The sequence below is a fragment of the Podarcis cretensis genome (genome assembly GCF_951804945.1).
Source record: "Podarcis cretensis genome assembly, chromosome: 2".
NCBI lineage: Eukaryota > Metazoa > Chordata > Lepidosauria > Squamata > Lacertidae > Podarcis > Podarcis cretensis.
The window spans coordinates 4827125-4852068 of record NC_137171.1 but is presented as its reverse complement, the minus strand read 5'-3'; the positions used below and the strand labels follow the sequence as shown (position 1 = coordinate 4852068).

Here is a 24944-nt window from a genome sequence, read left to right as displayed (position 1 = left end):
CTCTTGTCACACATGTGGATGGGTCAAATCTGAATCAGAAGTGAGCGCTGAGTGGAATTCAAATGATGGAAAACAAAATGTCCCTTGTAATTTGACTGAACATGTCCTTAAGGTGGGGAAAAGTGAAGGATGTACTAGAGAGCAAAGGTTATATATACAAAAGTTGGAGAACTGCCTTTCCCCAACTTGACACCCTCCAGTTGTTTCACACTACAACTGTAGTCCAAAACATCTGGAGGGCACATAGGGGAAGGTGGTGGGGAGCCTCAGGCCCTCTAGAATTCTCCAACAGCCACCCTTCTCACTGGCTGTTCCCGGGTTGAAATGTGTCCTTGAATTCTGACAATGTCTATTGCTTGTCTGACTGGAGGATAGCCAAGCCTCGTGCAAATGTTAGATCAATGGCGAGCCCTTCCTAAACCTTAAAGCCACTCCTGGTGAGCAGGAAGAACACGTTTTACCTTCAAATTCAGAGGGAAGTCTTCAAACTGGAAAAAGCACAAAAGGATACGATACCACAGCCATGAAGAGCAGAGAGAGAGAAGCAATTAGGTGCCACAGCAGAGGAAAGAACTTTGCAAGTAGCCTAGAGCTCTATATATACACTAAAAATAGGGATGCAGGATCCAATTGCATCCAGCCAACAGACACATTTTGTGGCTACTGTGGATGCTGGGTAGATGACTAGCCTAGGAACTAAACCATAGGTGCAAAGCAAAATATTAAGGGAGAGAGGCAGAAAAGGCTGAAAAGCATTGGAACAGTTTCCCCTGAGACAGTCACTTAGGCAGAACGAAACGGGAGCTGTCAGAATGAGTCTCCCCAAGTCTTTACCTTCAGAGTGTGAAAGGGTAGAAAGAGGTACCCTCACAAAAATCCATTTCTTTGTAGAAGTTGCTGACTCATGCAGAGATATGACAGGCAGGTTTCCTTGAGGTAAGACAACGCTGCCTTGCCCATGCATCCAACAAACCTAAATGATCCAATCCCACACCTCATGCAGGGCAGAATGAGCTGCCTTTTGCAGAAGCTGACTGGAAAGAGGTGTGGCCAGAAGAAGCAAGTCAGGCAGAGATGCTGGAGGCAGTGGCGTAGCGTGGGGGGTGCAGGGGGGGCCGGCCGCACCGGGCGCAACATCTGGGGGTTAGGGTTAGGGGGTGCAAATCCACGGGTTAGGGGGCGCAAATTACTTGCCTTGCCCCGGGTGCTGACAATCCACGCTACGCCACTGGCTGGAGGCAATCACCTCTGTAGAGGAGTACTTTGGGCTCCCAGGAGCCTTTTCAGCAAATTCATTTCCTGAGGTGCACAAGCCGTTTTGTCATTCTGCCGCTCTGATACACAGTTTGGGAATTACTGTGTTGAGAGAGTGCAGTTGTGAAATGTTTGGAACAGAGGGAGGCAGAAGTGTTTTTCTGGCCCCCAGCAGGTAAGTAGCTGCAGCTTACTGGGAGGAGTGAGGTGGCAGAGAGGTTGACATGGTGCAACTGCATTAGCTGAGCTAATCTGGTACTCCTGCCAGTGTGTTTGCATCATGCCACCCTCCCTGCCTCCCAGTAAGCAGCAAAGACTCACCTGCCAGGTCTGCTACTGGGTACAGGATACATTAAAAAAGGGTAAAGGGACCCCTGACCATTAGGTCCAGTTGCGGACAACTCTGCGGTTGCGGCACTCATCTTGCTTTATTGGCCGAGGGAGCCAGTGTACAGCTTCCGGGTCATGTGGTGAACCAGAGCAGCGCACAGAAACGCAGTTTACCTTCCTGCTGGAGTGGTACCTGTTTATCTACTTGCACTTTGGCGTGCTTTCAAACTGCTAGGTTGGCAGGAGCTGGGACCGAGCAACGGGAGCTCACCCTGTTGCGGGGATTCGAACCGCCGACCTGATCGGTACGCCCTAAGCTCAGTGGTTTAGACCACAGCGCCACCCGCTGTGGCAGTTTTACTAACTTGTAAAATGGATGTGCTTCTTCAGTAGCTTTCCAGTTAATCCTCTGGCCATTCTACTACTCTCAGAGGCCCAGCAAAGTATGGGGGTATCACGAGAGGGGCTTTTTCGTGGTGGCTCCAAGAATGTGGAACTCTCCACAGATGTGCATCTGGCAACATTTCTGACAGCATTTGTCAGTTGCTTTGAAAACAGTTCATCATCATGAATCAGGTAGGTGGAACTGGAGTGTTTACAAGCTCAGGAAAGATGTTTGTGCTGTGGCAACATTATGAGGAATGCAGTCAAGCTCACCTAGCAGTTCTTGAGCAATGCGTGTTGAAGTGCCCTCTTCTTAATCAGTTCCTTTCTCCCCCACTCACGCCTGAAAGCAGAGGCTCTCCACAGTCCCATTCAGTTTTCTCTGAGCTCCTGTAACTCCCCCTTTGTATTTTAACTAAGCACTTACTCTGCCTACTCAATGCATGAGATTCTCCCAGAGTAGCTCTACATCCATTGGCTCAGCTGCTTTTCCTTACCTGGCCACCACCAAAGCGCTTCCGCAGGTTTTCAATTTGTTCTGTCTCCAGCTTCTGGAATAGAGGTGTCACCTGATGGGAAATTAAGGAGACAGGTGGGTCCACAGAATCCTTTGTGAACTTGTCCCACACACGTGTTATGTGTATTCTGTATGATTACTTTGAGAGTACTGGGCATCCCAAGAAATGCGTCTAAGCATCTAGTCCCTATGTTTGCAGAGAAAAGTGTGTAACTATGTAAGTAGTAACGGTTAGAAGTAAGTAGGAGGATGACAAAGCAGAACTTCAGTTTCGTTTCTTTGTTGCCAGTTATTTTTATTGATTTTCCAATTTTAACCCCATTACACAAATTAATTCCAAATTAATGCAATTTCGTTAAGAGGTTTCCCATGTGCTGGTCCCGATGGTTCTTATTTATTTCTATTACAAGCCATTTTACAAATTTATCACATAGTCAACAGCTGCACTCTTAATAAAGATTTCTATTCGTGTTATATTATGTAACTTTCAAAAAACTTCAAGTGAGGAACAATAACTTTTTCCTTTCCTCTTTTAATTTTATTGATATATTTTCCATTTTTCTATTTATACATCATACACTTTCCATCATACAAAATTTCTTTACATACTTCCCAACCCAAAGCACCATGGCATTCTAGATGTACCTTACTTTCCTGATACCTGTTAATTTTCCAACCCTATTTTTCTCCTTTCAATTCGTTTGTTGCTGTTAACTGTTGCTCAAGAAATTACCCCTGCTTGTAGGTTAGTTTTACTATCATTTCTTTTTAAATATGCAGGAATCTCAGCTAAAGCAGCCATGACAGGTAGCCACCCAACCTCTGCTTAAAACTCTCCAAGGAAGGAGAGTCCAAAACCTCCCAAGGGAGAGGTAACATAGAGCAGGGGCAACACGTTAACATGAGCAGTCTGGCTGCTGCATTCCAGCTACAGCTTCTGGACCAGATACCAGGACGGCCCCACACAAAGCCCATTACAGTAGTGGTATTCCTTTTAGCTCCCAACTCAGTGATCTTTCTCCCAAACACGCTAGCTATTTAAGTGCTGGGATTATATCTTATGTTTAATGGAGGAGCATTCTGTTATACAAGCCTGAAGGGGTACACAGCCTAGAAACAGGTTTACCATCTTATCTGCCGTTGGAGATAGCTGGCCCTCGGTCATAGCTTAGAAATGACTTCAGCCACAGTTCTGGTGCAAGCTATATAGCCTCCTCTCCCCATCACTTACCGCGCCAATCTGATGCCCAGCAGGCAAGGTGCAGACAAAGTCGTTGGTCACCACGTTGTAGTCAGCAGGAATGCACAGCTGTTCTTGGATTGCAGCACTCACACTGGGCATGTACGGTTGCAGGATAACAGAGAGCAAGGATGCAATGTTGACGGCTACCCCTATCACTGTGCTTGCTTGCTTCCTAGGAAGATGAAATGATGCTTGTTAATTTTCCTAGGAAGATGAAATGATGCTTCCTCCCTGTGGGAGGAAGGAGAGAAGCCAAGAAGAGGAGACGGCCGTCTATATACCAGAGTTTAAAACATGCCTCCCAAAATAAAGCACTGGTAGCTAGCTCAGAGCAAAGGGGGAGACATTGTTCTGGCTGGTCTGACTAGAGGGCATCATCAGAAAACAGCCTTTTCCTTGAAGCAGAGACTCACTTGTCAGCCTCGCTGCCCTTGATCCGTTTCCAGGGTTCATTGACCTGGAGATACTGGTTGCCAAGGCGAGCAATGTTTAGGATACTGCGCAGGGCATCACGGATTCTGCAGGAGAAAAACAGAAAATTTGTAGGAGTAACCAAACCAGGGAAGAAGAAAATGTAGCAGTCTCCTCTTCGCCCTAGCTGCTAGAAAGGACCAGGGCTCATAAATAACCACTTGCCTTATACCTGGGGCAACTTAACAACAACCTCCAGGCAACCATGCAGATTATTATTATTATTATTATTTTATAAATCAGCTGTTGGTTCCCCACCCCACCCCATTTTTCAAACCCTCAGACTACCACAAAATACTAACACAGATCCATGCGGACAAGCAGACTAGGAAAACACCTTGCAGGTTATCAAATTTTGTCAAGTTATTTGCAAGGGTGACAGAGCCTGCTTTTTCATTGCTTTATCTCTACCTTAATCTTAGCATGTCAGATTTGCCTCTCAAAAAGGCATAGGATAAAAAGCACACATAGATACATAACCAGAAATAAGCATCTAACACAATGCGAGTAGAACTCTGGAAGTGAAGATTTGTTCCACAAGCATTTACTTGCAGTTAATGAAAAGGATATCTGCACATGCTCATGAGAGAGACAGATATAGATATAACTAATTCACATGTTCAGAGCCAATCTGGAGATGATCTCCTTAGCCAACATTCTGCTGCCCTTTTCAGTACTTGTCTAAACAAGGGATGGAACCAGGCCCTCAGGCTAATGGCACATGCCAGGTCCTAAGGACGTACTTGACCTTCTCCAACAATTGGTTGTATTGGCGCAGCTCCAGAGTGATGTGAACCAACAGACATTTGTCATCCTGACTCAGCTCCATGGTGGGGACGTGTCCCCCAAAGAATTTGCACACAAAGGACCCGGCTCTGAGAGAGAGAGAGAGAGACAGGAGAGAGGGGTGAGGGACAAATTTTATTGTAAGCCATTACATCCTAAAGTTCTGGCATAGTCATTTTATTTTACAGAAAACCAGACTAATTGTAATGATTTGGTGGTTGTATTGCTTTTTGATTACTGTGAAGCCAATGATTTGCATGCAATAAATGTATGGCTAATGAACAGGCAGATCACTTAAAATTTCTAACTGGATACAACAAAAATAGAAGGAGTCTGCAGGCTATGTACAAAGCAGTATCTCCCAGCCAGGGATGGGAACAGACCTGTATCCATTACATAAGTACAAATCCACTGAACAAACCATGTGTTGGGTAAATTACTTGCTTTCCTTTTCTTTATATGAACTATCTGACATACATTTGTAATCCTGTTCCTCTCAGCCACCACCAGGCTGCCATGTTCTAGTTTCACTGTGGATTTGAATGACTCTTTCCCTCCTCGCCCCATTACCTGTTGATGAAGTTGCCAAGGGTGTTGAGAAGCTCTGAATTGTTTTTAAGCATGAGATCATTCCAGGAGAAGGCACTATCCTGGCTCTCAGGCCGCAAGTAGAGCAAGTAGAAGCGCCAGATGTCTGCAGGGATGCCTGTGTCTTTGGCCATATCTCCAAAGACCCCCACACCACGACTCTTGGAGAATTTGCCATCCTCATAGTTCAAGTACTCTGCAGAAAGGAAGATTAAGTGATGGCTTTAAAAGAGGTTTCGACTAATTCACAGAGGATAAGGTTCTCAATGACTCTCCTTCCAGTGTGGAGGCAGTTGTTTGGCATCCGTCATCTGTCTGTCTTAAGCGACAATGGAGTGTGCCTCCAGGGGCAAAGTCAAACTGCTGTGGTAGGAGAACCCAAGTGACCTCCCTGGAGCACAAGCCTGGGCAGTGTTTATGGAGGTCCTGGGTTGCTCAGACAACAAAACCCCACTCTCAGCCTCACGAACGTAGCCCAAAGGAAAGCAGAGCAATGCGTTTGGCACCAGCTTGGCTGCAAGAGCTGCTGGAAGGAGGCGTACAAGGCACCACCCAAGCATCTTAGGGCCTCCACTCCTCAGTCCTTTCTTCTCCCAAAGAGATCCCGCAAGTCAGCGGAGGTTTAGGATTAGAATTGTCTTTCTAGGTGGGCTACCTTCTCAAACTGAAGACCTCTATCTGTCCCTCACTTCCCTCTGCAGCACATGCAGAAACTGCCTTCTTGACCACCGGACCCATTATTGGTCTTGTCAGCTCAATCTCTGTGTGCAGGGGAAGTCCCTACCTCACCTCTGAATATGCCTCTGAATATCAGGAAATGGGCGCAGCAGTGTTGGACTCAGGGGTCCTACTTGTGGGCTCCCCATAGGGATCTGCCTTGCCACTGCCTTTGGCATCAACCAGCAGGGCTCATGTTCTTAGGGGGTTTTAAAGGTTTGCTCAAATCCCACTTCAATAGCTCCACTACAGCTTCCAGGCCACATAAGATGCAACCTTTTTTTGTGACATAGTCTAGCTTAAACCAGCAGGGTTTGGAAATGAAAGAGCGGCAGGTGGGGCCAACTCTCACACACAGAGTACCTGTTGCAATAAGATGGTTGACGAGTGTGTATCGATCCCCAGTACCCAGCAACGAACAGGGAAACACAACACTATGGAAGGGGACGTTGTCCTTGGCCATGAAGTTATAAAGCTGAACCTGAGAAGAAACAGGAGATGGACTGCATGGTTAAGTCACACTCACTCTTTGCTGCCCCAAATGGCTGACTAGTATAAAGGGCATTTGTTTGGAGGGGTGTTACAGAAGCACACATGCCCCTGAGGATGGGATAATCACATGGGTGTACAGGCACCCTGGGTCCTACACATGCTCCCACCCCATCTCCAGTGCTTTGATACACTATCAGACAGAACATCTGCCTGGATTCTAGACTGAAGACACACACGAGAAAACTACTGTACATCCTTTACATAAAATGAGCTTATCTGGAAGGGATCTCTCGGTCTTATTCCTTCTGTGAAAGAGACCAAGCTACAGTGGCAAGTGTACAAAACTAACAAGCTCATCACCTCTTCTGGGTTCTTCCACCATTTCTCCCACTGGTCAGTGTAATTGGCTGCAATGGACAGGTAGCCAATGGGGGCATCAAACCAGACATAGAACACCTATGGAGAGAGAAGGGGGGGCAAAACATGAGGGGATGGTTCACAGAAGGCAGGCAAGGGAACACTTTCAGAGACCAGAGTGGCTAGACTTCCAGTAACATCCTGCCTTTGAACATTTCCCGATCAACATTTCACTTGAAATTTGACACATCTGCTCGTACACATATTTTCAATCCTTATTTTTTGAAGTATGGAAGGCCATACTGATGCTTAATTCCTAAAACAGGGCAGGCCACAGCTCAAACCTTTTTAAGACAATGCCAAATATGTGGAGTGTGGCTGCTGATTCTTCAGTGGTGAACTGTAGGTATTCTGCACATGCTCAAATGAATCAACAACACTTGATCATTCTGGAGCTGTACCATTGGTTTCAAGGGTTGAATCAATAATTAAACTACAGGCATAAGTTCTGGTTAATTAGCAAAACGACGAGTTTAAGTCAAAGTATGAATAAATTTGATTGGAATTAGAAAGCATTTGATTGACTGGCAAATGCGATATGAAGTTACTAATGAATAATACAATTGAGAAGGTTACTTTAGATGTTCAGATAGCAGACAGACACAACCCAGACAACTTTCTGGGCTCCTTTTACAATGCCCTCCTTTTTCTCCAGGCACCACTGACACTAAGCTGTTTTGCCTCTAGACTCCCTACCTGCTAGAACTCCCAATGCCCTGATCCATCCTGCTGAAATAGTACTGTCTTTCCTGTGGTGCCCCTCAAAAAGAAAAGCCTTGGACCATAGAATAAGAACAAGCACTCAGCAATACCATGAAAGGATTAAGAACTGACCCCCTGGGTCTTTACCCCATCACTCACCTTCTCACGGAAGCCATCCAAAGGGACTGGCGTCCCCCACTTCAGGTCACGAGTAATGCACCGTGGCTTGAGCCCATCACGGATCCAGGAACGGCTGATATATCTGGCATTGGGGGTCCAGTCCCCAGTGGACTGAGAGACAGCCAGCCACTTTTCCAGGCTCTCTTCTAGCTAAAGGTGAGAAGATCAGAGACAGCGAATGAGGATCCTGGGTGTAATGTCATAAGGTCTAGGGCTCATTATGATTGCTAACAACACTAAGCAAATTGTACATTGCATGGACATCGTACTGTCCTTAAAGGACAAGAGAGACTCACCTTGGGCAGGTCCAGGAACAGGTGCTGGGAGGATTTCACCACAGGGGTCGCCTGGCAGACTTTGCAAACTGGTTTCTGCCAGGATGGAAAGAAGACAAGGCCATGGTATGGTTGACATTAAGCCCAGCAATTAAACAACATGTAGGAAGTAGTACCAAGCCCAGATGTAGGACCGCCACACATGCTAATTCTTGTGTTCTGGAAAGTTATTATTGGCTGCACCTCCCTTTGTTTTGATTGACAAGCCCAGGTTTTAATCAATAAATTTTCTTCCAGGGAACAGCGATTTGGGGAAAGGATGCTGAAGTAAAGATTAATAACTATGTTTGTTCTTCACATGGATCTATGCTATTTCCTCCACCACCATTAATATTCCTATGGAAATCAACAGAAATTTCACTTTCTTCCCTTTGAAAGCAGGGTCCTTGCGCTTTCTCTCTCTCTCTCTCTCTCTCTCTCTCTCTCTCTCTCTGTGTGTGTGTGTGTAACATTTTCCCCACCCCAGTCTTTTCTGGGGATCCATGCTCTTTATTCCCACAATCACCTGCACTTCTAAATTCCAATTGTACACAATCCAAAACAGTAAAGTCTCCCTTGAGGGAAAATCACTTTGAAATGTGGCAGGTTTTGTACCCTCAGAATTGATTTCAATTCTGGTATAAAATAAGGTACCTTTTCTTTTTTTTAAAAAAATCATACTTTATGGTGCCCTGCACGAAAACCCCTGGATTAAGCCTATCTGGTATGCCTAAATCACTCTGAGGGCTCTCCTATGCCTGCAAAGTTTATCTACTTCTGTAAAAAGAGAGGGACCTTGGGCTTGCACCGCCGGATTCTGTGGGGAGGAGATGGGGGGTGGGGAATCTGTGCTAGCCTAGCATGGTGCAAATGAGACACATTCCACCATTATTTCTAGCAATCCAAGACAAAGATAAAGAGAAATGCTAAGTATGTAGGTTCCCAGGACCATATGGGTGGCAGTACCTTAAGTTCAGTGGCATTGATCAGTTTGCCACATTTGTCGCACTGGTCCCCACGGGCCTCTTCATAGTTGCAGAAGGGGCAGATGCCTTCCACAAAGCGGTCAGCCAGGAACCGTGCACAGTTCTCACACTTCAGTTGATCCACTGTCTCTGTCAGAAGGTAGTTGCGCTCCAGTAGCTTCTGGAAAATGTCCTGAGCTATCCTGAGGCAAGGAAGAGAAGAAACATATGACGGAGGGACATCCTCAACCTTCATATGGCACACACCCCAAAAATTAAATAAAAATCACATCAGGGAAAACTTGGCAGTCAATCCATGAACAATTAGCAGACCAGTGTTTGTCTTGGGCTTGCCAACTGCATCTACACCTTCTGCTGATGATTCTCTAATACAGCAGGAAGGCTGGCAAAGCACTTCATACCTCTAGGACAAGTGTGAGGAACCTTTGGCCCTCCAGATGTTGATGAACTACAACTCCCACCAGTCCCAGCAAGCATGACCAATGGGAAGGGGTGTTGGGAGTTGTAGTTCATCAATATCCATCGGTCCAAAGGTTCCCCACACCTGCTCTAGAACATGGAGTCCTGCTCTCCTGTGCCAACCATGGTCCAATTTAAGGAGGAGGCCCATCTCATAGCACTACCTGTAGTGTGAAATTCATGGCTCAATTGTCCATTGGTCAGTTAAGAACCTTTCTAAGGTGCAAAGGAAGTCCCACTGACTTGGTTCTGCATTGCTGAACCCTGTAACATGTGGCTTGCCTTACTTGCTCAAGCCACTGGAAACTGACCAAACAGCAAACACCTGTGTTTCCCAATGGCATATTAGTGTCTGGTGGTCTAGGTAGATTTGATCGGAACTGGTGCCAATTAATCTTATTTACACACATATAGACCACTTATTATTATTATTATTATTATTAAATCCAAAGTGGTGTACAAAAGATTAAACTGCATCTTATCTTTAGATGTGTATCTGACCTTGCTTCACAGGAGGGGACTGAACATGCTTCCTACAACAGTACACGTAAGCATGGTAACTAAAATTCCATCTGTCCCAGTTAGTATCCTCGGACAATGCTGTTCTGCTCATTCAGAGATAGGGATAAAAGTACTGTTACAAATCACTTTATCAGTTTACCATTGAACAAGATAGGCCTGCAGCCAGTACATGCAAGCTGCTAACCAGTCAGGACTGCATTCTGAGTTTATCTGCCAGCCCTCATATATGATGTGGCACACCTGCAGTTCTGCATTACATTTAGTGGCACCATACCCTCTTTTGTAATACACCAGTGGCAGCTGTACAGGATTATTCAGAAGAAGAGAACCCACATCCTAACTCAGCCTGCGCACCAGTGGCTTCCAAGGAACCCATCTACCACCTCTCAACAGTAAGTTACTAGCCCACAAGGAGTTCCTTCTCACCCACATATATGCTGTTTTGTCATTTGTAGCCCAAGGCAGGGGGAAAATAGCAAACAAAGCCAAATTTTGAAAAGCTTCCCTTTTTCTGGAGAAGTAAAAAACTTGCTACATTGAGCACAGTCATTTACAAGCATGCCTTAAACCTGTACTTGGCACCAATGCCTCACCCTGAGCACTCAGTTTGAGTAGAGGGGCAACAATTTGAAATAATTTAAATAAAAACATATTATGTGCTCTCAGATTTTTAGGTAAAGGCGTGCCTTGTTTCATGGCAGCTGGACCTCCATGGTCACAGAAACTGTAAACAATTCCGTCAATCTTTTCTGCCCATCTCTAATAGCCAGTTTTACAGTTCTTAAAGGCTAAGACAATAAGTGGTTTGTAAGAGAGAGCGCAAAGTAGTGCTGCCAATGAGGCATTCATGCTCCTTTTCCCTTGGCCATTGTGCTCCCTTTCCTGGCAGTACTTACTTGGTCTGATGGGGCGTGGTGGTGCGGCCAAAGTAGTCAAAGGAGATTTTGAACCACTGGTAGATCTGGGCATGGACAGTGTAGTACTTATCACAGATTTGCTGCGGTGTCAGCCCCTCCTCCATGGCCTTTGTCTCTGTGGCAGTGCCGTACTCATCAGTACCGCACAGGTACAGTGTGTTCCAGTTGCGCAAACGACAGTACCTGGACAGGACACAAGAAGTGAAGAAGGATGCTTATCGCTACCTGCAAGGACCAAAGCTTCACACAATCCCTCTGTTACTTCAAATGGGTCAAAGCTCTCTGGGAAAGCACATGCTTTGAATGCAGATGGTCCCAGGTTACATTTCTGGTACATCCAGTTAAAAAACACTCCGGCAGCAGGGCTGGGAAAGGCCTCATCTTCAGGTCTTGGGGGGCCATTGATACTCAGAACAGAGCAGAAAATGAGGCTGCATGGACCAGTAGTCCACTTGATGTGAGGCAGTTTCATATGATCTCATTAGATTAACAGTTAAACCCTGTCTATGATTAGTTGGAAATAACCCTCACTGAACTCAGTGGCTCTTACTTTGTAATAACTGTTTAGAACTGGAGTCTAAGACCTGCTCAAGATGCAAGTTGCAACACACAGAAAATATTTTTTATTTTCTTTCATAATATTTATACACTGCCTGCCTCAAAGTAGTTTGCAATGTGTATATAGGCAATGTAGGCACAGATATCCAAGTACACATATTGTGGGATTTTGCAAATTCATTGTAAAATCAGATTCATTAAAACAATATCAAATAGCAAGAAATCAATTGACTCATATCACCAACCACTCTGATATTACCAGGTACAAAGGCAGCTCTGGTGGAGTGGATACACCTTGAAAATAAAATGCCAAAAGAATAAATTCCCTTTTCAAGTGATTGACATATCCTAACAAGAGTCGGTGGCAAAAGGCATCAACATCTTACCTGGCAAAAGTATCGGCACTGAGGACACAGCCAATGATATTCCCAAGGTGAGGCACGTTGTTGACATAGGGCAGGGCGCTGGTGATCAGCACGTTCTTCATGCCTTCCACAGGAAGTCTGCAAAGATGAGCCACAAGAAATGGAGCCAGATTTTAAGGAGAGAAACTGTGCTTTCGTAGAAGAGCAGGGAGACACAAGAAGGAAAAAAGGCTGCTCTATGAGGTTACACAGTAAGTATCTGGGCTCCTGGGGAAGTTACCCCTGCAACTTAGAAAGGCCAGTTCTTTATAGGCTGGATGCTAGTACAAACAGATCCTGATACTCTGCTAAATTTGCAAATTGGCGTTTGGCTCCTAAACCTCATGGCTGTGGGGAAACTCCATTAGAAATGATCACACATCACCACAAAATGGCCTATACAGAGGAGGGGGCTGTTGTGCTGTGCACCATGTTGCATTGATAAGGGTTAACCGCTAACCCTAACACTGATGTCAATCTTCACCATGATATACATACAGATTTATTTTCATATACAGTGGTACCTCGGGTTACAAACGCTTCAACTTACGTTTTTTCAGGTTACAAACGACTGTAACCCAGAAGTACCGTATTTTTTGCCCTATAGGACACACTTTTTCCCCTCCAAAAATGAAGGGGAAATGTGTGTGCGTCCTATGGGGTGAATGCAGGCTTTCGCTGAAGCCTGGAGAGCGAGAGGGGTCGGTGCGCACCGATCCCTCTCGCTCTCCAGGCTTTGCGCAGCTCTCCGCAAGCAGCGGGAGCCGGCGCTGGGCTCCCACGGCTTGCAGAGAGCTGCCTGTTTGGGGGCTGGGGTCGAGGGAAGCTCGGGCCTCCCCCGCCCCAGCCCCGCGCCTGGGGGAAAATATTTTTTTTCCCTTTATTTCCCCCCCAAAAAACTAGGTGCGCCTTATGGGACGGTGCGTCCTATAGGGTGAAAAATACGGTAAGTTGTCCAAGCTCTCGGAGGCCTCGCCGCTGCCTGGAGGCAAACCCAGACATTGGCGGGGCCTACGGAGCTCTTGGAGGCCTCCGTGAATGCCGGGAGCCAAGCCCTGACATCTGCAGTGCCTGCAGAGGCTCTGCGACTGGGCTCCAGCCGCAGGAGCTCTCTGAGGCCTTCACAAATGCCGGGAGCCAAGCCGATTGTGATTGTGGAAGAGGACCCTGAGCCCCCTCCAAACAGTGAGTTTGGAAATAAATTTTACTTTTTTTCCTCTAAAATACGGCCTTATTCATTTTATAGTACAGCACATTGATTATTGCCTTCATTTTATGGATTAATGGTCTCATGAAACAGTAAAATTTGTATTAAATTGCTGTTTTAGGGAGTGTTTTTTCATCATTTGGAACAGATCAATCCCCTTTCCATTACTTTCAATAGGAAAGTCTGCTTCAGGTTAAGAACGCTTTAGGTTAAGTACAGACTTCCGGAAGCAATTAAGTATTTAACCTGAGGTACCACTGTATTCATACATACAGAGATGTTTGTGATTTTAAGACATAGAACAGGAATATAGTTCTGCTCTTTGCTTTGAAGTCCTCTTCAAAACAGCCCCACATCATTTCCACTAAGGCCAGGGCATTTTAGCCCAGCAAGGTACTTACATAGGCTGCTGTGGCTTCCAAGGTTTGGGGAGGCCAGCTGGCCCTCTGACCCAGACTTCTGCAATTGTTGCAATCTCCTCCTCAGACAGAGACCTCTGAGTGGATTCCTCTTCCTAGAGGGAGGAACAAAAATCCATCTCCAAACCTGCTTTGCAGGTGCTCAGCACCCAGCTCCCAGAAGGCAATCACTATGCTGATGCATAAAGTGGCAGAGCCCAAAACTGCAAGTGTGGCTCAGACACACCAAGACAGTCTGCACCCTCTTGGTGCATCTTCCCTCCCCACATGGTGCTTTAGTACTTACTGGGCTAAATACCAGTCAACTAAACAAATCCTAAACATCTTCTCAGAATCTAGTCATTGACTTTAACCTCATTTTCAAAAGCAGAAGGAAAGATTTTGTTTCATTCATTTTATCTGAATGCCACTTTGCCACCAAAATAATAATAATAAAAATGCTCAAAGGAGTTTACGAAAAAGAAACAGAGATGCATTTCAAACAAACACAACAAAAACAATTTCATAACAACATAGCAAAGCAATAGCTCAATAGGACCACCCTGCTGAGAGCCTGAGGGCCCTGCTCCTGCCTCTATCTACCTGGCCCAGGGCAGGGCCTGACAGGCTTCCTAAGGACTGCTGCTGCTGCCCAGCAGAGAGGGCTTCTTCCCTTAAATTGTTTTTATATCCTTTTAAATTCTTTTTTTAGAGTTTCAACGTTTTAAAACTGGGATATAAGGGCACTTGGTGGGATGTGAGGGGCAGGGGTAGTTGTTGTTCTCTTTGACATCTGTTGGGAGGGCGTTCCACAGGGTGGGTGCCACTACCAAGAAGGCCCTGGTTCCCTGTAACTTGGCTTCTCGCAGCGAGGGAACCGCCAGAAGGCCCTTGGCGCTGGACCTAGAGTGTGTGTTTCTGGCGTTGGACAATTGGAGCAGATTAGGGATTCTGCTGGTTTACCACCTGCCTTGCTGCCTAGCATTCTCCCTTCCGGAGCTGACAGAGCTGGTCTCTGGGGAAGCATTCAGTCATTCAGTCTTCCCTTTCCCCCACCTGCAGCACTATGTGCTACTCTTAGCACCATTTGAAGAGAACTGGAGGTCTGGTTCACACGGAAGGAGGACAATACCTTCAGCTCATTCGTAGCTGGCTTCTCAAAAGCCTGGTTGGGAGCAGGATGCTTTTGCAGATAAGCCTTCAGCTCCAGCAATCCTTTGGGCGTCCATACAGATTCAACAGCCTTCTTGCAGTACTCCTTCTGGTTCATGTTCTGGAACCATCTCCTCAAGGTTTTTAACTCATCTTTAAAATCAAACAAATTCCAGAGGAAAAATCTCACCTTGTTAACTGCTCAGTCTCAAATAGAAATGTATTAAGTTCCTATTAAGGTAACACCCACACCCCATAATCTGTGAAGATCCCTGCCACTGACTCAAAACTAGTTGGAGACTAGTTTTGCCAGGAGACTTCTTCTGGGCAAGGCAAGTATGGTTGGAATCACCAGAGTGATCAGAATCAAGATAGCCGGGGGGGGGGGGGAAACGAAACAAAAAGCTAGCTATTGTACCTTTATCTCAGTGTGGTCTAAATAATGTTTTGAATGCCCTAGGATCCCTCTGTAAGATGATAGCAGTAGCAGACAATCCTTCCCGCCACAAGAGCATGTAAGGTTTTTCCCAAGGTGCACTCAGGGGCAATGCAGCAACTGAGCAAGTCGCTTTGGTGCTGCATATGAGCTGGTTGTGTCCTCTGCAATGCAAGGGGGCTCCCTGAAGGCAGAATGTTTGGCAATGATCCATATGCTTTCATTACTGAGAGAGGGAAGAGTGTGAAAAAAAGGACACCCCCCCCAAACCCCAATTATGTATTTATTTATCCAGTGCTTTTAAAAAAAAAATACATTTAGGGGTACTCTCATCTTCCTACTCATATTGAAATGCTGCCCCTCAATGAGGCCAAACTCAGATTCACAAAATGTTTAGGGGTATGCGTCCCTCCACAAAAAAGCACTGTATTTATCTATCATATTTATATCCCACCTTTTCTCCAAGGAGCTCAAGGCGGCACTAACATTCTCCTCCTCCCCATTTTATCCTCACAACAATCCTGTGGGGAGTGTGACTGGGCCAAGGTGGCCCAGTGAGATTCATGACTGAGCGATTAGGAACGGGGAGAGGAGAGGAGCCACAGCAACACACAGAGGCTCATCGAAACCAGCAGCACATCAAAGTTGCCTCCTGTGGCCTTAAACGTGGCCACAAAATGATGCACACTAAGGCCTTTGGCAGCATCTCTCACCTGGCAGGAAGGATTCATCCCTTAACAGAGGGAACAGGGAGCCCCACAAGACGACATCAACAGCTGACTCAGCATCCTAGATAAAAAGGTTAGGGGAAAATTGGTTCGCAAGTGTGAAGAGGAGGGGCAACAGGCCAGAATAAACTCTAGAACAGAGTAGCAAAGTGTTTCCCAAAAGGAACAAACTCTTTCCACAATATGCATTTAATATTAAGTTTTAATTTTCCAGAATTAACACTGAAGAGACTTCCGTGCCTCTGTTAATCATTTTATCAGAGGGCTCCTTTTTATTATTACAGAGCAATTTGCAAAATTCCTAAATGTAGAAATTTTGCATAGGCTGCTTTATGGCGCATGCACACACACTGCAATCTTTTTACTAATTTATGTAATTTATGTTCTATAACTTTTGCATTTGTGCTCAGTGGGCCATAAACAAACTATATATTTGATTTATCTTGTCAGCAAAAGCCAGCAATAACATAGCAATTTAGTACACATATTCTGTAATAAGCTTTTTATATAAGACAATAAACTTGTGTTCTGAAATGGTCACTGGGAAATACAAATGCACCAACTGAACGGACAGGTGTTCTTGTCCGATCTCTTACTCGAGGCAGGATAGCCTTGTGCATTCTGTGACTCTATTGATCCAAATTGCACAAGAACAGCACTTGGTATAAAATTTAGCATCCAGAGTATTCCAGCTTTTATTATTTCATTTTGCAGTTTTTAGCCCTTCAGGTGAGAAAGCTCAGCAAGCATTGCGCTCACGCATACAGGCCTAAGCCTCAAAAGTCAGAGGTGAGGCCTCAATGGCACTTCAAGCAATTATAGTTCTCTCCCCGTTCTTTGCTTTTCTCCCCTCACTTTGCTTTGTTTTCCCCTCCCCTTGGTCCTCCTGGGACAAGAGCCACATAAAACGATGTGTTGCAAATGGCAAGACCTTGGCTTGGAACCAGTCCTGCCAAAGACAACGGGGGAGGGGGGTGTAGATTCAAAGCAGTGCTAAGGAGATTCTTCCCCAGGGCAAACAAAATTGCTTGCCCTGATGGAGAAATCTCCCTGCTCCCCCCCCCCCATGCTGTTGTGGGGGGAGGATGAGCAGAGGAATTCCTGTTGCACAAGCGGGATTCATTGTGCTGGCACCCACTAGCGTAACTATTTAGCCTGAAAAATCCATAGTTATTGGATATCCCTCTCAACTCTACCAATCCTTTGTCAGTAATGCTCATTTTGCTACACAGGGATTCTTACTTACCCCGGTAAGATACGGAGTACCCTTTTTGACAAGGGTCTGGTCAATGTAGTTCAGTGGTTTCTGAATAATCTCCAAAACCTCCTCTCCTTTCTTTCCATGAACCAAATGAAGATACAAGGCTGCAGACAAAGCAGGCTAAGAGGAAAGCCAGAGGAGAGGCATGTTAAGGCCCTCTTGTGCCTCATGTTGTTATCTTTCACCCTTGATCAAAAGTAGGTTGCCCTCTCCTAAGATTAGAACTGATACCCTATTTTACAGTGAAAACAAAAATGCAGATTGGCAGCCCTGGATAAAAGCAAATATAAAAGCTAGTTTCCCTCCACACTGCCACAATTCAGAATTAACCAAGGACCAGAGAATGAACCTATGCAGGACTGTAAGAAAGGATGTGGAAAGGGAAGCAGGATCGATTCTCACCAGTGTCCCACAGCAAGCTTGGTGCCTGCCCCAGTGGTCTATTCGAAGCCACCATTTTACTTTTAGGTATACAGACACACTGAGCTCCCCTGCCCCCCAGCCAATGGTGCTTACATTATATAGTGGTACCTCGCGTTGCAAACTTAATTCGTTCCGGAGGTCCGTTCTTAATGCGAAACTGTTCTTAACCTGAGGCGCACTTTAGCTAATGGGGCCTCCCGCTGCTGCTGCACCATTTCTATTCTCATCCTAGGGCAAAGTTCTCAACCCAAGGTACTACTTCTGGGTTAGTGGAGTTTGTAACCCGAAGCATTTGTAGCCTGAGGTACCACTATATAAGCTCTTCTCTCTCTCTCTCTCTCTCTCTCTCTCTCTCTCTCTCTCTCTCTCACACACACACACACACAGAGAGAGAGAGAGACTTCATCATAATGGCAGACATTTTGCTAGTCAGATTTTACATATTTAGTTCCTGTGTTCAGTCTCTGCAACTCTCATGCTAATGAAGACACAGAACTTGAGGAAACCCTAAGCAGATGAATAGGTGGCTTCCCCACCCCCCACTTAATGATTTTCATTGAGTTTTGTAGGACAGAGTAAAGGACTGCAATACAGAAGAGAGTTCAGAGGAGCAGCCTCAACCCCCAGGCACTGGGCAGTTTTAGCTTCCAACCCAATGGCTTTCTTAAGCAAACCCCTTCATCTTCTTCCCTGTAAGTAAAAGGTTATTATTCATTCTATAGGGAAAGTGCTGCATCGGTAAACCAAGGGGGAGGGCAGGAAGTGGGGGAGAAGAAAACCTATGCTCTAAACATTAGGTGTAAGAATGTAAGAAGCCACTGTTTTCCACTCCAGCCTGTACTGTTGCATGCAGCACTGTCTCCTTTCTGCTGCAGTTTGTCTTCTGTCAATAACTAGGTTATTTGTCCTTCTGTCTACTGTGGTGAAATTATGTAATATATGTATTTAACTATGTGAATTACATAGTACATATGTTATTCCACCCCATTAATTTCAATTATGTACTGATGGCTGACTGGAAGCAACAAAAGCAAATACTGACGGTATTTGCTGGATTGATTTCCGTTCCGGACATGGGACAAAAAAGTGCATGTTTGCCATTTCCTCCACCGTTTCTGTTTTTGTCAGAATTCTCCGACATTCCTACTAGGTGATCAACAGGAAGCTTAAAGAAGCAACTTGCACACACACCCAGGGGCCCCTGCAATATATAATCACTCCCCACCAACAAGAACTGGGCATTTTGGAAGGACAATAAACTGAGTCAAAGTCTCATCTATAGGCATCTGGGTATGTAATTAAAGAAAATAAGGCAGCTACTATAACCTTCTTTCACTCCCCTCCACAAACAATACCATCTCCCCTCCATGAACTGCAGAAACAAGCAAATGTTCCCACCATAAAGAAACAGAGCAATGCTTCACACACCTCCAGCTCAGTTGCATCCCATTCAAACAACTGGTTGGAAAAATTGCTCTCATCCTGTCCAAAATCACGAATTTCTTTTCCAGATAAATGGAAGAAGTACCTAGAAGAAAGAGAGCAGAAGAAACTAAGCACTCTCCACTGGGAATATGTGCACACTTATAGATGAGTTTAAAAGACAATCAGGAAAACAAAACTATAGTAGTACTTTCGTTCTATCACAAGGAGCCCTCATTAACCCCTTCTGTTCCTAAACCCAGCATGACTGCCTTGTCACATTCTCTAACTTGTGATGGAGGCTGCTTCACAGAGCTTGCTTTTCTGTGCTCTTATGCTTCACGCACTCCAGTATGAGATGCATATCTTGTTTCTGTGATGTGTGCTGGCATGGCCCAAGACCGCTAGAGTACCAGTGTGGTACAGTGTTTAGAGTGCTAGAGACCTATATGGTACATAACACCAGTGCAGTTAGGGAACATGTACAAAACTAGTTCAAATATATGTTGGAAGTGTAAAGAAAAGGAGGGGACATTTTATCATATGTGGTGGGATTGTAAGGTAATTAAAAAAATTGGGAAATGATATACAACGAATTGAAGAAAATGTTCCATTTAACATTTGTTAAAAAACCTGAAGCATTTTTATTAGGGATTGTAGGGAAAGATCTGCCAAAAAAGCTGAAAAACATCTTCATGTATGCAACAACGGCCGCAAGAGTTTTAATAGCACAAGGATGGAAGACTGAAGAAACCCCAACTAAAGAATCACGGCAAGAAAAATTGATGGACTGTGCAGAACTGGCAAAACTGACATACAAGCTACGGGACAAGGATAACTGTGACTTTAAAGATGAATGGGAACCCTTTACAAAGTATTTGAAGACGCAACAAAGTGAACTGGACTCCTTGGCTTGTTTTGAATAAACATTCACAAACTTTTTTGATAATTATTACTTAAATAGTTTGAGGATCTATACAACTGTGTAACATGCAGAAAACAGCATTTTTAGAGAAATCAAAGACTGGAACTGAGGGAAGTTGGGGGTGGGGGTGGGTGGGTTCTGTGGGGGGAGGGAGAGGGAGGAAGGAAGGAAGGAAAAAAGGGGGAAAATAAGGATGATACGTTTCTAGATAATATGTTTTGTTTTAATTTTGAATAAAAAAGTAATTTTTAAAAAAATAGAGTGCTAGAGACCTGTGCCCAAATCCCTATTCAACTATCAAAATCACAAGGGGGTTGGGGGGTGGGATAGCAGTCACTATCTCTGCCTTCCCTTTCCAAACAGGATTATTCTTAGAATAAAATGGGGAAACCCTCGCGTGGGATCCTTGGAGAAAGAGACCGAAATATAAACAGCAATAGAGATGAAGCCTGCCTAACATTCAACGGGAAAAGATTCCAAAGAGCAGACTCTAGCACTCACAAAATTCCCCATGAGGGGACTGGTGGTAAACCCACAAATTTTGGTGGTGCACGTGTGTCTGATATCAGCATGCTTGGGGCGTGCTGATGTTGGACACGGGCGCCACCGGGCATGCTGACATTGGCATGCACACCCCTGGGCACCCACAGTCGCGGGGGCAAGCCGGTGCTGCTGGCCCACTCCACTGGTTTGGATGGGACAAATAGTCTTCCCCACCCAAAACCCCTTATCCCTCAGTAGCAGTGGTACAGGGTTAACACTATGGAGACTGGCACGGCCCAGCAGAAGGCTGCACTGGCCTGTATGGTGTTGGGAGATGCCACGCAGGCCAGTGCAGCCTTCTGCTAGGCGTGCGTTGGTCCCCTCCAGGCAACTTCTCTGCTCGTACTATCAACACCGCTGGGGTTATCTAGCATCACCAGTACCACAGACATTGGACACAACACACAAGTGATGTGACCAGTAACTTGACTTGGAAAGCACACAGGGCATTCAGGGCCTCATACTTACTGGCAAATCGTATTTGTGGAGAAGAGGAAAGATTCTTTTTCCAAGTGCAGAGCTGGCAGCTGGGAGCGGGTGAGGAATGGGACGACATGAGCTGTCAAGGAGGAATATACACAAAACAGAAGTACAGTTTACACACACACAAGAGAATTAACTATTTTCTAGCAGGTCATCTTTGCTTGAGCAACTAGGAAAAGCTGACAGGGTGCAGAAGAGAGTTTATAGCAAAATAGTATGTATGTTTTATTATACAGGAGCTGTCATAAGCAGACCCACATTTTTTAATACCAGATTTAGTTGTGTCAAATGGACTCAGTGGTAAAGAACAAACTTTGCACATGAACAGTTTCAGGTTCAACCCCCACTATCCCCAGATACAGATGACCCTAGGGGAAACGTTTCAAGAATAAGTTTAGATATATAAGTTTTAATGAGAAATAAGATTAAATAAAGTAAAAGTGGATGGTTAATTGGTGAAAGCAAGAATGGAAAACTACAGTATAATAAGATAAGATATAAGGATAAAAATAAGGTGAAGGATTTGCTGAAATGAATTAGAATACAAAGAGGGGAGGTGTGAGGAGGTCAAGGAGATAAGTTAGGAAAGGGAGTTATATTAAGGTTTAATTTGTTCTTTTGCTTTTTTGTCTTTTGGATTGTATCTTTTTTTTTCCTTTTTAGCTGTTTCTGCTTTTTCTATTTTCCTATTTTTATTTTGGATATGTTTTGTCTTTATATATTGTGTTCTTTTTTGTAACATTTTAAAACTTGAATAAATATTATTGGGGGGGAAAAAGAGAGTTTATAGCAAAATAGTATGTATGTTTTATTATACAGGAGCTGTCATAAGCAGACCCACATTTTTTAATACCAGATTTAGTTGTGTCAAATGGACTCAGTGGTAAAGAACAAACTTTGCACATGAACAGTTTCCGGTTCAACCCCCACTATCCCCAGATACAGATGGGAAAGATCCAATGACAGGAGTGCCACTCAGTCCAGCAGTTAGCCCTCATTTTTGTCTCTAGGCCCAAAGTTTAACTAACGATACCAAACAAACAAACAAAATTGACATTTTGCCAAATTTTTAAAAAATCTCCCTGGACAACAATTTTACCCAGAAAAAAGAGGACTCTGGGGAAAACCAGGCGTATGGCAATCCTAACATTGGGTTCAATGGCAGGTGGGACTGCCAAAGTCCTTTCCCCAGATTCTGGCCCCTTATCTATCTATCTATCTATCTATCTATCTATCTATCTATCTATCTATCTACAAATGCACACATGTTAAACGTATGTGTAACGGTCAGGAGGAAGGTTGCCGGCTGGGCGCGCGTGCCAAGTTCAAATGTACAGGAGCGCGGGACAGCAGGGAGGTCGGATTGGGAGCCAGGTCCTAAAGCACGCCGGAAGCAGGGGGAAGAATCCGGGGAATCAGCATCAGAAGAGTCCAGAAAGGGCGACACCCCAGCGGGCAGAAGGACCCAGAGGAGAAAGGAGCAAAGGAGGAGGTGGAGCAAGGCTAGGGTCTTGAACTGGTGTCGAGGGGGAGGAGATTCAGATGGAGCTTCAGCGGTCTAGGGTTGAGACGTAGAGCTGCGCGCCGCAGCTTTGAAATGGAAACTGAACCTTAATAAAGACTTTTGTATATAGCAAGAACTGGCGTTGGTCCTTTGTGAGCTGGGACCTTGGGCAGCTCTGACAGTATGTAAGTTGTGGACTTGCTGTATAGACTAGAGTTCTTCAACTATGGTTTCCCAAAAGTTGCTTGATTAGAACTGCCATCATCCTGAACCACCAACTAAGCTGGCTGGGACTAATGGAAGCTCCAGTCCAACCTCTGGGGACCGGAGGGTGAAGTAGGCTGTTGCAGGCAGAGACTCCTGTGGGGTACCGATTCCACACCTGTGACCACTAATGTAGGTTAGGATTCTTCCATCTCCTCAGCCCCACTCCCCATACATGACAAAGCAGAAGTTAAATGGCTGTCAAATGGAGGATGGTACAAGCTTGTTTTCTTCTGCTCCGGAGGCCCTTAGGACCTGAACCAAAGTTACAAGTTACAAGCCTGGACAATGCATCGCCCAGGACTGGTATGAGGGGCAGACTGCAATGGCAGCTTCACTCAGCGATATATCGTGGGTGAAACCGCCATCCCTCCTCAGTCTTTCTTCTACCAGCACCCAGCGCACTAAGGAAGAACAAGTTGCGGCCGGCGCTGGAGGCAGAGGGACTCAGGAGAGGCAGCAGCTTCATCAGTGATAAACCACTGTGTGAAACTGCCACCTCACTCTGCCCTCACAGTGGCGCAGAGGGAGAAACAAGCTGCATTGGCCAGGCACAATACAGCTTGTTCCTTCTGCCGCTTCTTTAAACCACTTGGCTGAGCAGCAGTTTTACAGAGCCCCCAACCCGCCATCGGCTCACCTGAGCAAGCGGCAGGGTGGGGGCTCTGTTAAAGTACTCTCACTCCCCAGCTGAGGGAACTTGATCCTTCTCCTGGTAGGATCGGGGCTGCTTAGATGGGGATGGGAGGCTTTGTACCCTCCAGCTGAAGAAGTCTAACGGAGTCCCCACCTCGCCTCCAGCCTGTGCAAACCAGAGATGGGGCTGGGGCTCCCTTAGACTTCTCAGTTGAGGGGTGTGGGTGAGTCCTTCTTGGTGAAGATGTTCAAAGGAGCGCTGACCTCGCCTCCAGCGTGCACAAGCTGGAGATGGGGTGGGAGATCCATAAGCCCCATATCCCTTTGGCTCATGCATGAACAAGAGGGACATGGAGCTTGTTCAGCTGGGAGATGGGAGCCTTTGCACCAACCAGCTGAGCAGCGTCAATGAGAGCAGTGACAGTTAACCCAGCGCCTCACTGGCTGGGGTCAGTGCAGCTTGCTCTTTCAACATTGTGGTATATTGCCAGACCAGGATGCTTGGCTGGTGATAGATTGTGATGTTGAAAACCTGTCATTGCCCAGCCCTAATTATAAGAAAGGAGATTCTGACCAAACATGGAGAAGAACTATCTGACAGTAAGAGCTGTTTGACAGTGGATCTGTTTTCCTCGAGAGGTGATGGATTCTTCTTGGAGGTATTTGAGAAGTGTTTGGATGGCCACCTGTCATGGATGAGCTGAGATTCCTGCATTACAGGGAGTTGGACTAGATGACCTGGGTTTTGATTTATTATATTTCTATGCCGCTTTTCATTCAAATGAGTCCCAAAGTGGCTTACAAACAATAAATAACATGATTGAAGATAACAGAGCAACATAATTACAGCATAGGGTCTCTTCCAATTCTACAATTCTCTGATTCATAACCAATCCAGGTTAAGGGATGCTAAATTACAGAACAGCAGAGGGTGGAGAAGTCCTTAAAAATCAGAATTCAAAGCGTTAGATCGGGATGGGGGATCCTCAGGTGGAAAATCAATGCTGCTGCATTTTGTTTTTCATTTTCAGTTCATTTCTATTTTACGTCGGAACAGTATAATCCTCCTCCTCATTATAAGAATCTCCCGTGAGCCACCTGAAGACGTCGGCGAAACTGGGGTGTTTCCCGGGAAAGCGGGGCGCGCCCCCCCGGCACTCACCCTCCTGGGGGACCCACTTCAGCTCCGCAGGGGCGCCGGTGGCTTCGGCAGCCGCCAGCACCTTCAGCGCCCCGGGGCTGCCTTCGCTGAGGAACAGCTTCATGCTCGCTCCGCTCCGCGCTCGGCTCCGCAGCTGATGCAACGCCTCCCGCCGCCCGC

At 45.6% G+C, this 24944-nt stretch overlaps 1 protein-coding gene across 2 annotated transcripts in view; it reads right to left on the bottom strand.

Annotated features, from left to right (window-relative positions):
- The window catches only part of MARS1 (methionyl-tRNA synthetase 1), a 26790-nt gene extending 1846 nt beyond the window's left edge, over positions 1-24944 (bottom strand). Inside the window, exons 1-20 of one of the 2 annotated variants that reach the window (XM_079967086.1) lie at positions 24786-24944; positions 21205-21295; positions 19275-19374; positions 17409-17543; positions 16148-16223; positions 14979-15151; positions 13850-13962; positions 12224-12340; positions 11259-11462; positions 9362-9563; positions 8378-8452; positions 8061-8231; positions 7143-7238; positions 6654-6771; positions 5556-5769; positions 4943-5074; positions 4142-4246; positions 3717-3900; positions 2466-2537; positions 462-488 (exon numbers count right to left, since the gene is read on the bottom strand). In XM_079967086.1, the coding sequence (XP_079823212.1) occupies positions 462-488; positions 2466-2537; positions 3717-3900; positions 4142-4246; positions 4943-5074; positions 5556-5769; positions 6654-6771; positions 7143-7238; positions 8061-8231; positions 8378-8452; positions 9362-9563; positions 11259-11462; positions 12224-12340; positions 13850-13962; positions 14979-15151; positions 16148-16223; positions 17409-17543; positions 19275-19374; positions 21205-21295; positions 24786-24888 (2508 nt within the window). In that variant the 5' untranslated portion in view covers positions 24889-24944. The remainder of the gene's footprint in view (positions 1-461; positions 489-2465; positions 2538-3716; positions 3901-4141; positions 4247-4942; positions 5075-5555; positions 5770-6653; positions 6772-7142; positions 7239-8060; positions 8232-8377; positions 8453-9361; positions 9564-11258; positions 11463-12223; positions 12341-13849; positions 13963-14978; positions 15152-16147; positions 16224-17408; positions 17544-19274; positions 19375-21204; positions 21296-24785) is intronic. The other variant, XM_079967087.1, reaches the window with a different exon arrangement.